The sequence below is a fragment of the Microcaecilia unicolor genome, chromosome 11 (assembly GCF_901765095.1).
Source record: "Microcaecilia unicolor chromosome 11, aMicUni1.1, whole genome shotgun sequence".
Lineage (NCBI taxonomy): Eukaryota > Metazoa > Chordata > Amphibia > Gymnophiona > Siphonopidae > Microcaecilia > Microcaecilia unicolor.
In genome coordinates, this window is record NC_044041.1 from 62442063 (window position 1) to 62456766 (window position 14704).

Consider the following 14704-nt stretch of genomic DNA (forward strand, 5'->3'; position numbering starts at 1 on the left):
ACTATGAATCATGTTCCACTCAGATTGCTGTCTGCCCAAGGCGTCCTTGGGTCTTATGGTGTGCAGAGAACTGGGGGGGGGGGGGGGGGGTCTGTGTGTAAATCTTTTGAATGAGCTCCCTTCAGTGATGAGTCAGGCAGCTCCTGGAGAACATCACTGTGATCTGTTGTGATGCTTTGCCACAGTAGGCTGTGAGAGAATGATTAATTGCAGCATCAGCGTTCCCTGCATTGAGATGCACAAACATAAAGCTGCCATTTCTAGGTACAGGGTGCTTGAAGGCCCAGGGCAGCTCAAGCATCTCTTGTGGTTATGAGAGGTGTGCAGCACATCTGTAGGGGGCATCGCCTCTGACTAGAGGACTGCACCGCTTCTGAGGCTTATAGATCTAGACACCGTTGCCATGGGCTAGGCAGGTGGTGTGTGTTCCTTCCTACTCCCAGGGCAGAGGAAGAACCAGTGCATGGAGGGGAGGCCTCCCAGATCCATGTTTAAAATACAAGAATAGAATAAAATAGAAGCAAATATATAAAGCAGAGAAAATAAAATAAAGAAAAGCAGATGAAACAGACTGAGAAGGGGTTTATGGTCGTACAGGGAAGCACTGGTGCCTGGTGGTTTTTCTGAACTCTTTTGGGCTCCGGCACCAGTAGGTCCATCCTGGCACTATCAGACAATCTCACCCACTTGTGTGCCTGATTCAGATCTGTTGTGGATGGAAAAATTATAAATGCTTCCCCTTAGACCCAGACCTTTGGGGCCAGTTACTGTTAGATCTATCTTACATTCCCTAGATCTAACTAATTTGACCTCTTGGTGGAGCCAGCGCCCTACTCCTCGGACCTGATCTAGGATACGGTAATTTATTAGATTCAGGGCTAGATGCAGTAAAGTTAACGAGGCAGCAACGTGGGTTTTAAACTGGTTCTAGCCAGTTTAACGTACAGGTAGTAAACCAGGACATGCACAAAAGGGCATTGTCCTGTCACGGTAGCAGTTAACGAAAACGGAATGCAGATGAGCAAATTAGTATTATAATGTGTCTAAATCGTATTACAATGAGATGCACTACCATTTTCCGATCCCCTCACCGTGGAAAACCTAACGGGAGGTCTGCACCTCTCTTTGGGGCTGCTCTGAGGGAATCGGAAGACAAAAACGTCCAAAGTGCTCGGCAAGGACGTCCTTCACATAAAAACAAAAAAAGGATGTCCCTGACGAGCACTTTAACGTTCTCTTCCCCCCCCCCCCCCCCCGATTTTTTTTGTAAAAGTCTTTAGTTTTGAGAAGCAATACAATAGCATATAGTACAAAACACATCCGTTAACATGAACTAGTGCAACTCACGGGTAGATACCCCAGAAGCATTTCGAGCAAACAGCAAAATATCAGTTTAATAATCTCAAAGACCGCCAGAGAGAATCAGGACGTGCGAGGACGTCCAAATCAAAAAAGCTATTTGGACGTCCCTTTCGATTATGCCCCGCCTCCAGGTCTCGCTCAGCCAATCACAGTGCGTTTAGCTGTCAACGCTGTCAGCTGAACACAGTGATTGGCTGAGAGAGACCTGGAGGAGGAGCATAATCGAAAGGGACGTCCAAATAGTTTTTTTTTTTTTACGTCCTCACACGTCCCAATGCCGGCGGTGGTCATTTTGGGCAACTCTCACCCCCCATCGTGCAAACATTCACAACCCATTTGGCTTTCAGAACAGAAGTTGTTTTCTGGCTGCTGCATGCGGGGCCAGCTCATCTGCACCTCTAGCGGCAACTGAGGACAGGGCGGGGAAGAGAAGCCCGGACTGTTGCGACACCTTCCTCTCCCGTGTTCCTGGGGAGGAGGGTCTGCATGGTCAGCCACAATCCACCCCCTCTTTCTGAGAGTGGGGCGGCAGGGATCACCGGCTGTACCGGCGGCTGCAGCTTGCGCTCCAGCCCGCGGCTCTGACAAGTGCTCGTCAGGGATGTCCTTTTTGGACGTCTTTGGCATGCGCAGAGCAGCCAGCATAACGCTTGGCTGCTCTGCGCATGGTCAGCTGGCTGACTGTCTTGTAAGGAAATCCCATGCAAATGAGCTAGCAGTGACCAGCTCATTTGCATGCGATTTCCTTGATGCATGCCTGTTTCTTACCGATTCGCTAAGGCATCGGTAAGGGCTTTAATGATGATTTCAGTTCCTCTGCCCCAGTAACCATGTGAAAAACCTGCTCCTTGTTGCAGTCTGTACTTCATTCAATGAAAATATTAGGGGTTTATGGCGTGGTTTAGGTGCAGATGTATTACGCTCGGAGTAGTTAAAAAAAAAAAAATTCTTAGGCTCTTTTATCACTCAGACTCGTGAAGGACTCTGAGCTGAATTACGTCTACTGAGCTGTTGGACTGTGCTGTACAGACAAGGGGCGGGGCCATGTTTGCGGCAGAGGAGAAGGCGGGGCAGAGTTGCGGGTGGGCTTTCAGGGAGCGGATGTGGGGTTTTTGGGTGGGGCTAGGTTGAAGGGTGGTTTACTGTTGGAGAAGTGAGGCGGGACGAGCCAGGGGGTGGGTTTGCGGCACGGAGAGGAGGCGGAGCTGGAGGTGGCCGGGTGACATCAGGCCCGACCGGCTGCATGCGGGGACATGGTGCGGTGTCGGAGTCCGCTTCCGCCTAATGCAGGTACCCGTTTCAGTCTCCGTGGGGTACGACTGCGGGTGCGCCGTAGCCGCGCCCGCCTGGAGGGGACTCCAGAACTGGCCCGATCTACACCGAAAGTCCGCTTCAGGTTGGTATCAGATGCTGCACACATCTTTTAGCTGGCCTGGTGATCTTGCTGCAAAGCCGCCTGTGATGGGGGGGGGGGGGGGGGTAGAATGGCGCTCCGTGCGAAAAATAATCGAGGGGAGGAAGAAGCAAGAGTACCGTGAAAGCAAGCTGTAAAAAGAGAAATGGCGAGAATTGGTGAGCTGCAATGGTGGCTAGTGTATGTGACGGGGGGAGGGGGGATAACTCCACCAGCAGGGCCGTACGGATGGGTAGATGATGGCTTCTGTAGTTGTGCTAAGAGATGTCACATTTATATAGGTATAGTTTACAGATCTCCAGTATAGGTGGGAGAGTTGGATTGTCAAATATCAACACATCTGTAGTGAAGAGGTATCTTGAGGTCAATTATTTTTGTTTAAAAAATTAAGTACAGTTAGGAGAAGAGAGTCTATATGGATGTCAAAAAAGGTGACAAAGTGCACAGCCACTTTGAGATGAGAAAATGGTTGAACTGCAAGCATGGGTCTGTTGCACATGAAAAGCAGGAAAAGAGTTCTTTCTGCTGTTCCTACAATCTGACTTCAGCAAGCCAAATACTGGAGAGCAGAGGGGAGGGGCCCAATTGTTCTGATAAAAGACTAAAAAGATTAGTATTTGGAATACACAAGGGATCTTAGAAATAGAAGAGGGAACTACCTCCAAAGGCTGAGAAGTAGGGATAGCAAAAATGTTAAGAAAAAATATATAACTAAGGTAGTAATGAAAGATGATGGCAGATTAGGACCATAATGCCCAAGAAATCTGTCCCATACTTTCTGTTGTGAAGCTTTAGAACTATGGTTGATCTCTGATTTTCTTAGATCCTCTGTACATACCCCTGGCTTTATATCTCTTACTCCTGTATGGCTAAGGATCCTCAGTGTTACTCAAGTTTTATCCCTCTCCCAGCTAAGGGATTCTCTGTGCTTATCCCAAGCTTAATCTCCTCCCCACCCACCCACTCCCAAAACTAAGTATGATCTGTGATTATCCCTGACTTTATACCCCTTATTCCTTCCCCCAAAGCCCAAGATGCTCTGTGCATATCCAAAGCTTTATACCTCTTGCTCACCCCCTGTATAGCTAAGGATGATCTGTGCATATCCTAGGCTTATACCCAGGTTGCATTATACTATGTCAACAAGCAGGGGTGTATGGCAGTGGGCTACCAGTCACAGCATGGTGTTCTGAGCCACATACCTGGCAGGGAAAGGCAACAGTCTGACGGAAAAGCTGAGCAGGGTGATGCAACCGCTCAAGTTGGCTCTCTGCATGAGAGTTGGCCATGAATTCTTCTGAGAGTGGCGCAGTGCCTCGGTGGATCTCTTTGCCACTAATCTTAACAGAGTCCCTTAGTGCTGCTGCATGCTTGGGTCACACGACAGATGCCTTCGTCCTAGATTTGGGAGAGGGTCTTCTGTATGCTTATCCTCCCATCCCTCTCATAGGGAAGACTGTGTTGAAACTCAAGCAGGACTCATGCACCATGATCCTAATTGTGCCCTACTGGCTAAGACAGATATGGTTCCCTTTTCTTCTAGAGTTGTCCTCTGAAGAGCCATGAAGACTGGACTGTTTTCCAACCCTCGTCACGCAGAATGAGGAGTCTCTTCTGCACCCCAACTTCCAATCTCTGGTCCTCATGACTGGCATGTTAAGAGTGTAGAATCTGCATCTTGCAGCTATCTTAGGGTGTCTCCAGGACAGTGGAGTAGCCACAGGTGGGCCAGAGCATATCGAAAATTGGTGTTCTGTTGGTGTGGCTGGCAGGGATCCTGAAGTCCTGTCAGCTGAAGACCTCCTCCTGGCAGAAGAAACACTTACACCCTATGCAGATGGCATCAGTGTGTTTCTGACAGGAGGAGGTCTTCGGCTGGCGTTGCTCATGTATCCCTGACAGCTCAGGTATTTCTTTTGGTTTGGAGATAAGGAGGGCGGGAAAGAGATGAATATTTAGGCCCACCCTAAATTGGCCATCTGGCTACACCATTGCTCCAGGATCCCACTGGCTTCCAGCAAAGATTCCACCAAGAGATGTTTATACTTTTAAATGGAGGTTTGCCATCTGATGTGAGGGCAAGGCAGTGGTGTAGCCACAGGTGGGCCTGGGTGGGCCGGGGCCCACCCTCTTAGGGCTTAGGCCCACCCAACAGTAGCACATATTTAGCGGTAGCTGGTGGGGATCCCAAGCTGTTAACGAAAATGCTACTCTCCACGATACTAGCACCTGCACATGCTCAGTTTTCAGTGCATGTGTGCTGCAAACTGTCAAGGTGGAAAGAAGCATTTTTCCACTAGCTGAGATATTTCTTGGTGGGGGGGGGGAGAACACTTGGTGCCCACCCACTTCTTGCCTGGGCCCATCCAAAATCTGTTGTCTGGCTACGCCCCTGGGGCAAGGTCCTAGATCCTTTCACTTGCTCTACACAAAACCTGTCTGAATACCTCCTACATCGCTCTGAGATTGCTGCTTTGAAAACCAGCGCTGTAAGAGTTTACTTCCGTGCAATCAGTGTGTATCACTGGGTAAGAGGTAAGCCCATCTCTACAACTTTTAGTTACTCACTTTATGAGAGGTTTGCTGTTGACAGAGTCTCTTCTCAGATCTCATACAATGTTGTGGGACCTCAACGTTGTCTTCACCCAGCTGATGAAAGCTCCTTTTGAGCCACTTGATTCCTGTCATCTGAAGTACCTGACCTGGAAGGTCTTGTGTTTGGTGGCGGTCACTTCAGCTCACACAGTGCATGAGCTTCTGGCCCTAATAGCAGATCCACCTTACACAAGGTTTCATCATAACAGAGTAGTTCTTTGCCCACACCCTAAGTTCCTTCCTGCCAGCAATCTTTCCAAAGGCTCATGCCCATCCTGGCGAAAGCACACTGTACACTTTGAACTTCTATCTGGAGCGGAATAAAACCCATAGACTATCCATCTAGCTTTATGTTTCTTTTGATCCAAACAGGATGGGCTCAGCCATTGATAAAACACACTTCATCCAGTTGGCTAGCAGATTGCATCATATTCAGTTATGCACAGTCGGGGCTGACTCTGGAAGGTCATGTCATGGCTCATAATGTCAGAGTCATGGCTCATAATGTCAGAGCCATGGCTGCGTTGGTAGCCCACTTGAGAGCAGCCTCCATCGAGGAGATTTGTAAAGCTACAATGTGAATGTGTGGACAGAAGACCACGTTTCAGTACTACCCAGTGTGACAGCTAGTTTGATCAGACAGTTCTGCAGAATTTGTTTGGAGTCTAGAATCCAATTCCATCTTCCTAGGCCCATTATTTTCTGCTCCAGGCAGCACCTTCACAACAGGTCTGTTTCTTTTGTTAGTGTTATTGGTTCTAGTTGGCCTTATTGTTGCAAGTCCCTATTGCCTGTTTTTTGGGGAGCCTGGTAGCTGAGAATTCCCATCGGTGAGAATCTTAAGTCTTATTTTATCCTCAGTTACCTTTAGCAAATGTTTTCCAAGGACAGCAGGATTAGTATTCACATACCCTCCCACCATTTCTTGTGCTCTTTGATCAAACAGATGTGGGCTGGCGAGATGACATTTGTGCATGCGCAGTGTGGACCTACCAAAGGCTTCTTAAAGATAGATACAAGAACACTAGCTAGTGTCTGCACCTGACTCCATCAGGGCACATCACCCTATCTGAGAATACTAGTCCTGCTGTCCTCTGAGAACATCTGCTACAGGTAAGTAACTTTGATTTACTTCTTTTATGTTGTTGTTTCATTTGAACTGTTTGGCCATCATGTGCCATGTTGCATTCAGTTGGTCCAGTGTTTGTACAGTTATTCTGTTCCTGCTAATGATATTTTTCAGCTCCTTATGTCTCTTTCATATGCCTCTGGGTAAACATATATTAAACATCTTTAGTTTCATGCCCCCAAGCCACTGACACGGCTAGCCTCTGCACATGCGTGCAGGCTGAGCATGCATGAGGGTTGGGGCAGCAGTGGCTTGGGGACACAAACTGCCGCCATCTGCATAGGGTGTAAGTGTTCCTTTTGCCAGGAGGAGGTCTTCTGCTGGTGGGGCTTGCAGATCCCCACCATCCATACTAATGGAACACTAATTTTGGGTGGGCCTGAGTCCAAAGTGAGTGGACCCTGGCCCACCTGTGACTACTCCACTGGCCTGGAGACACCCTTGGGTAGCTGCAGAGATGCAAATTCTGTGCTTTCAACATCCAGGCCATAAGGGCCAGGGACTGGAGGTTGAGGTGCAGAAGAGGCCGCTCATTCTGCGTGGTGAGGGTTGGAAAACGGTCCAGCCTTCATGGCTCTTTGAAGGACAACTGTAGAAGAGGTAGCCATATTTGCCTTGGCGCAAAATTGGATCCATTTTGAAAGTGCTTTTCTGAACTCTATTTATTCTTGTCTCTAGCCTTGTGAAGATGTTCTCATCAGATTTGGTAAAATCATGCTATCTTGGATTCAAGCTCACTCATTAATTTAATCACCACTGATGCCATGTCATCTGACCTGTAGTTACCAAACTCCTTTGTTTTTCTTCTTTCTTTTTTCAACAAAGATTAAATTTTTCCCTAATCCTTTGGCCTACTTCCATCACAAAAGAGCGATAAGATCCTTTATAAGCACCAGTAATATTCTAGGGTTTATCCGTCTAGCTCCAGTGTCTTGTGTTGAATTTTTTTAGTTTCTTACAGACTTTTCTCTGTTAGACGAGTATGATATATCCCAGCTAACCATATGGTTGTCTTCCAATTTTTTTCTTCATTGGACACCAAACTAAAAATTACCTAAGTGCTTATCTAATGTTTTTATCTGTCCCAGTTAAAGTTGTGATACGTAGGCTACTAATATAAAAAAAAAATATATATATATAATTACACTTCAAATTATAACTTAATCAAACCCTATTACAACTGTTATTCTGTTTAGTATTTCTGAACAAATAATTTTGTAAAGCAGAGTGCTTAGGGTGGTTTTGTAGTAATATCAGTAAAGAAAAAAACATGCAAGGGTTGGGAGTATAAGACTGAGAGGTGAAAGGAAGAAATGTGTAGAGGGTAACATGTAAATTATAGAGATACTAAAGAAGGGTGATGACTGAGAATGTCTGAAGATGCTTAGATGAATGACAGACATCTGGTGTTAGCTTCCTTGGGCCTAAAACATTACTGTGCTGGTGACAAGGTTCTCAAGATGGGCAGAAAAGGCAGGCACCAGCTTGCTATGCTGCTGGGGGGTGATATTGCTTCGGCACTAAAGAATCGGGCCTTTTTCCCTGTGGCTGGCTGGCTGCATCTTGGAAGAGCCCTGTCTGCTCATTTTGACATGAAGAAGGTAAACCGACAGGCCTCCTAGGATGCCAAAAGGTACCACACAGAGTGTGGAGGTGCACTTAATCCCCACGAAACAAGTAAGAGGGAACAGAGAAGGGGGTGGGGAAGATAGGCTGTTTTCAAACAATGGCGAGGACGTATAATTTTTAAAAAATAATGTTTATTACTACAAGTTGACTCAACACAGCCGTGTTTTGGCGCCGTGGCGCCTTCTTCAGGAGTCTTCCAAAGGTATATCAAGTGCTTGAATGGTAAACACACCAAAAACAACACTGATGAATACTCAATTCCGTCTATCCAAAAGCAATGGCGGTGCAACATATAACGAACGTAGTCATAGTTGTACGTACAACTACAACTACGCTCGTTATATGTTGCACCGCCATTGTTTTTGGATAGAAGGAATTGAGTATTCATCAGGTTGTTATTGGTGTGTTTACCATTCAAGCACCTGATATACCTTTGGAAGACTCCTGAAGAAGGCGCCACGGCGCCAAAACACGGCTGTGTTGAGTCAACTTGTTGTAATAAACATTATTTTTTAAAATTATACGTCTTTGCCATTGTTTGAAAAGAGCCTATCTTCGCCACCGCCTTCTCGGTTGCCATTTGTGCCAGCAACATTCCTGGCTGATGATACTGGTTTGCGGTTAGTCATACATTGAGGGGTTGCCCATAATGTGTTAACACATTGAAACCCGCCAATGTATGGCATTTTTTAGAACAAGACTATTTAATGAGTCTCTTTTCTGTGCCTTGTTTTGGCTTCCAATCCATCCCTTCAGCAGCCAAGCACTGATTTGTAATGATGTGATTATTCAAAGAGGTGGGATGATGCTTGGATGCAAACATGGAACATACAATAGAATCTTGGAGGGGGGGGGGGGAATAAACAGTATCAGGTGGGTAAATCGGAAGCTTTGCCTACTTCTAATCTCCATAGGGATTGGGAAGGAGGTTTTCCAGTACAGTGGGCTAGGGATATGTTTAGATATTCGGGTATACAGCTTGCAGCTAACCCTCAATTACAATATTCTTCCAATATTGAATCTCTTGCAGTATACTAAACAACACTTGGCAATATGGAACTCTCTTCTGTTATCACTCTATGGGAGGATTAATTTGTATTGAATGACATTATTCCAGACGTGGCTGTATGTCACAAGTTCCAATCTGGGTTACAAGGCGTGATCTAAGAATATTGAATCGGGAACTTAAAAAATGTTTATGAAAAGGGAGGAAACCCAAAATTAGGATGGAGCTTTCATATGGGAACTGGGGACTTAGGTATTCCTAATAGTCATTTATGTTTAAAAATCATGTTTTATTGACTTTAAGAAGCTGTCAGTACAAACACAGTGTGATACAACACTTCAAGTTACTGTCAGTTTTGAATAAAAAGTAACATATATTTTATTTATTTGCAGCATTTGTATCCCACATTTTCCCACACACAAGCAGGCTCAATGTGGCTTACAAGTCAATTAGAAATAGGGTCAGGTAAGGGAGGGGTACATGTGTAAAATAAGGTACAAAATAATAAGGAACAAAATGGTCCTTTGAGTATATACCAGTAACAACCTCTGTCACTTCCCCCCACTCCCCCTCCCTGAAATCTGAACGCTGAGTCCACCCTACACAAACCTTTACCACGAACGTGCTAAACAATTACTTCTCTTCGATGTTGATGAAGGAAAATCCTGCTAAAGGATTGCGGTTGTCTGCCGAGGGAATATCTGGGCATGAAGTGGATACTGCTCTGTTTACTGAAAAGGAGTTTATAAACAGTTGGAGAATCTGAAGATGGACAAAGCTATGGGGCAGGATGGGATACATCCCAGGATACTGAGGGTGCTCAGAGAGGTCCTGGCGGGACCTCTTAAAGATTTATTTAATAGATCTTTAGAGACGGGAGAGGTTCCGCAAGGTTGGAGATGAGCAGATGTGGTCCCTCTTCACAAAAGTGGAGACAGGGAAGAAGTGGGAAACTACAGACTGGTGGTAGGAAAAATAATGGAGTTGCTGCTGAAAGAAAGGATAGTTAACTTTCTAGAAGCCAACGGGTTACAGGACCCGAGGCCACATGGCTTTACGAAAGGAAAATCCTGCCAAACGAATCTTATTGACTTCTTTGGGTGCCCAAAGAACTGAATGAAGGATGTGCGCTAGATGTAATCTACTTGTATTTTAGCAAAGCCTTTGATACGGTCCCCCACAGAAGACTTGTGAATAACCTGAAAGGACCAAAAGGGTGAATTGGATAGGAAACTGGTTGACCGACAGGTGGCAGAATGTGGTGGTAAACGGAATCCGCTTGGAGGAAAGGAAGGTGAGCAGTGGAGTTCCTCAGGGGTCGGTGCTGGGGCCTATTCTGTTTAATATATTTGTGGGAGGTATTTCTGCAGGGCTGGAAGGAAAGGTTTGCCTTTTTGCAGATGACACGAAGATAGCCAATAGAATAGATACCCTGGAGGGAGTAGAAACAATGAGAAGGGATCTTTAAAAGTTAGAAGAATGATCGAGGGTCTGGCAATTAAAATTTAATTCTTTCTAAATTATATACGGTATCTATCCATTCTGTTTTCTTTTATGATACAAATTCAACAAAAATTGTGGAAACTTTTTTTATTATCTACATAATCATAAAAAAATATAAAATAAAATAAATTTGTTAAAAATTTTTTTTTATATATTTTTGTGCTCAGAATTAGTGCTTTACACCACCCTGGGACTTCAGGCCCTTATGTGTATGTAATTCACAGCTTTTACCGGGAAAAAAACAGTGATAGGAGTGTACTACCGTCCGCCTCGCCAGGATGAGCAGGTAGACACAGAAATGATAAAAAAAATCAGAGATGCGAACAAAATGGGCAATGTGATAATAATGGGTGACTTCAATTATCCAAATATAGACTGGGTAAATGTAACATTGGGACATGCTACAGAGATACAATTCCTTGATGAAATCAAGGACAGCTTTATGGAGCAACTGGTGCAGGAGCCGACGAGAGAAGGAAAAATTCTAGACTTGGTCCTTAGTGGAGCGCATGATCTGGTGAGGGACGTTATGGTACTGGGGCCGCTTGATAACAGTGACCATAATATGATCAGTTTTGATATCGACCTTGAAGTAACTGTACACAGAAAGTCAAATACGTTAGCGTTTAACCTTAAAAAAGGAGACTTTGATAAAATGAGAAGAATGGTAAAAAAAAAACTTAGGGGGGCAACTGAGAGAGTAGAAACTGTAAAACAGGCGTGGACGCTGTTCAAAAATACCATCCTGGAGGCCCAGGCCATACACATTCCGCAAATTAGAAAAGAAAGACGGAAGTCCAAAAGACAGCCGGCCTAAAGTGAGGTGAAGGAAGCTATTAGGGCTAAAAGAAACGCCTTCAGAAAATGGAAGAAGGAACCGTCTGAAAATAACAAGAAGCAGCATAAGGAGTGTCAAAGCAAATGCAAGGCGCAGATAAAGAAGGCCAAGAGGGATTACGAAAAAAAGATAGCATTAGAGGCAAAAAAACATAGTAAAAAAAATTTTCGGTATATTAAAAGCAGGAAGCCGGCAAAAGAATCGGTTGGGCCGCTGGATGACCGAGGGGTAAAAGGGGCGAGCAAGGAAGACAAAGACGTAGCGGAGAGACTGAATGAATTCTTTGTTTCGGTCTTCACTGAGGAAGATTTGGGTGGGATACCGGTGTCGGAAATGGTATTTCAAGCGGACGAGTCGGAGAAACTTACTGACTTCACGGTAAACCTGGAGGACGTAATGGGGCAGTTCGGCAAACTGAAGAGTAGCAAATCTCCTGGACCGGATGGTATTCACCCTAGAGTACTGATAGAACTGAAAAATGAGCTTGCGGAGCTACTGCTAGTGATATGCAACTTATCCTTAAAATCGAGCGTGGTACCGGAAGATTGGAGGGTGGCCAATGTAACGCCCATTTTTAAAAAAGGCTCCAGGGGAGATCTGGGAAATTATAGACCGGTGAGTCTGACGTCGGTGCCGGGGAAAATGGTAGAGGCTATTATTAAAAACAAAATTACAGAGCACATCCGAGGACATGGATTACTGAGACCGAGTCAGCACGGCTTTTGTGTGGGGAAATCTTGCCTGACCAATTTACTTCAATTCTTTGAAGGAGTAAACAAATATGTGGACAAAGGGGAGCCGGTTGATATTGTGTATCTGGATTTTCAAAAGGCGTTTGACAAGGTACCTCATGAAAGGCTACAGAGGAAATTGGAGGGTCATGGGATAGGAGGAAATGTCCTATTGTGGATTAAAAACTGGTTAAAGGATAGGAAACAGAGAGTGGGGTTAAATGGGCAGTATTCACAATGGAGAAGGGTAGTTAGTGGGGTTCCTCAGGGGTCTGTGCTAGGACCGCTGCTTTTTAATATATTTATAAATGATTTAGAGATGGGAGTAACTAGCGAGGTAATTAAATTTGCTGATGACACAAAGTTATTCAAAGTCGTTAACTCGCGACAGGATTGTGAAAAATTACAAGAGGACCTTACGAGACTGGGAGACTGGGCGGCTAAATGGCAGATGACGTTTAATGTGACCAAGTGCAAGGTGATGCATGTGGGGAAAAAAGAACCCGAATTATAGCTACGTCATGCAAGGTTCCACGTTAGGAGTTACGGACCAAGAAAGGGATCTGGGTGTTGTCGTCGATAACACACTGAAACCTTCTGCTCAGTGTGCTGCTGCGGCTAGGAAAGCGAATAGAATGTTGGGTATTATTAGGAAAGGTATGGAAAACAGGTGTGAGGATGTTATAATGCCTTTGTATCGCTCCATGGTGCGACCGCACCTTGAGTATTGTGTTCAATTCTGGTCGCCGCATCTCAAGAAAGATATAGTAGAATTGGAAAAGGTGCAGTGAAGGGCGACTAAAATGATAGCGGGGATGGGACGACTTCCCTATGAAGAAAGACTAAGGAGGCTAGGGCTATTCAGCTTGGAGAAGAGACGGCTGAGGGGAGACATGATAGAGGTATATAAAATAATGAGTGGAGTGGAACAGTTGTATGTGAAGCGTCTGTTCACGCTTTCCAAAAATACTAGGACTAGGGGGCATGCGATTAAACTACAGTGTAGTAAATTTAAAACAAATCGGAGAAAATTTTTCTTCACCCAACGTGTAATTAAACTCTGGAATTCATTGCCGGAAAATGTGGTGAAGGTGGTTAGCTTAGCAGAGTTTAAAAAGGGGTTGGATGGTTTCCTAAAGGACAAGTCCATAAACCGCTACTAAACGGACTTGGAAAAATCCAAAATTCCAGGAATAACATGTATAGAATGTTTGTACATTTGGGAAGCTTGCCAGGTGCCCTTGGCCTGGATTGGCCGCTGTCATGGACAAGATGCTGGGCTCGATGGACCCTTGGTCTTTTCCCAGTATGGCATTACTTATGTACTTATGTACCAACCTCCCTATCCTGTGTATCTTGTAATGTGAAATATATAATAAACATCAGGATTAATACAATGGTATGAAAAAGGAGTACTTAGCTGTTGGCTGTTGCACTAACGATTTTCTGTGTTCGTATTTTTTTGTATTTTTTCTCTCTGAAATGCTGTAACGGGGTCCCTTCAGTCCCAAAAAACAGTGCTCATTCAATAATGAGACATTCTATAATGTCTTTACTTCAAAGCACCACTTTTGGTCCTAAGTACAGCCCTATCAGCTTATTCATGAGTCTTCTGTGGTGGACCATATCAAAGGTTTTGCTGTAATCCAAGTAGATTACATCTGGCGCACGTCCTTCATCCAGTTCTTTGGTCACCCAGTTCTTTGGTCACCCAGTCAAAGAAGTCAATGATTCATTTGGCAGGATTTTCCTTTCGTAAAGCAATGTGGCCTTGGGTCCTGTAACCTGTTGGCTTCAAACTCGGATATACACATAGAGGGGCATAATCGAATGGTGCTGGCCATCTTCTGGGCCGGCTCCACAAAGGGGCGGTGCCAACCGTATTATCGAAAAAGATGGCCGGCCATCTTTTCTTTCAGTAATACGGTTGGGGCCATCTAAATCTCAACATTTAGGCCAAATGTTGAGATCGCCGGGTTTACAAATGGCCGGCTTCAAAAAAAGTGGGAAAAAAATTTGTGTTTCAGGGACGGCTTTTTCAGTAGTACCAGTGGGGTTTGAACCGGCCACTTCTGGATTACAAGACCGGTGCTTTAACCACTTGGCCATAGCTCCACTTATTTGGATGTCCCTCGATTTTGATTATGCTCCTTCAGGTCTCTCTCAGCCAATCACAGACAGGGGTCTCTCTCAGCCAATCACAGCGCATTTAGCTGTCTGTGGGTGGCTGAGAGAGACCCCTGTCTGTGATTGGCTGAGAGAGACCTGAAGGGGCATAATCAAAAGGGAGGGACATCCAAGTATGTGGAGCTGTGGCCAAGTGGTTAGAGCACCGGTCTTGTAATCCAGAGGTGGCCGGTTCAAATCCCACTGATACTACTGAAAAAGCCAAGCAAAAATACTTTTGATTTAGGACGTCCCTGACGAGCACTTCGATTTTTTTTTTTTTTTTGGGTGGGAGGGGATTGGTGACCACTGGGGGAGTAAGGGGAGGTCA

General features: G+C 45.1%; 1 protein-coding gene across 5 annotated transcripts in view; it reads left to right on the top strand.

The window, feature by feature from the left end:
• PISD (phosphatidylserine decarboxylase) overlaps positions 1-14704 on the top strand; it is a 107538-nt gene that overhangs the window by 47854 nt on the left and 44980 nt on the right. The window contains exon 1 of one of the 5 annotated variants that reach the window (XM_030217599.1): positions 2560-2758. The exons of the other annotated variants lie outside the window; for them this stretch is intronic. Within the exon in view, the coding sequence (XP_030073459.1) occupies positions 2616-2758 (143 nt within the window). The 5' untranslated portion in view covers positions 2560-2615. Of the gene's footprint in view, positions 1-2559; positions 2759-14704 lie in introns of those variants that run through there. 5 annotated transcript variants of the gene reach the window in all.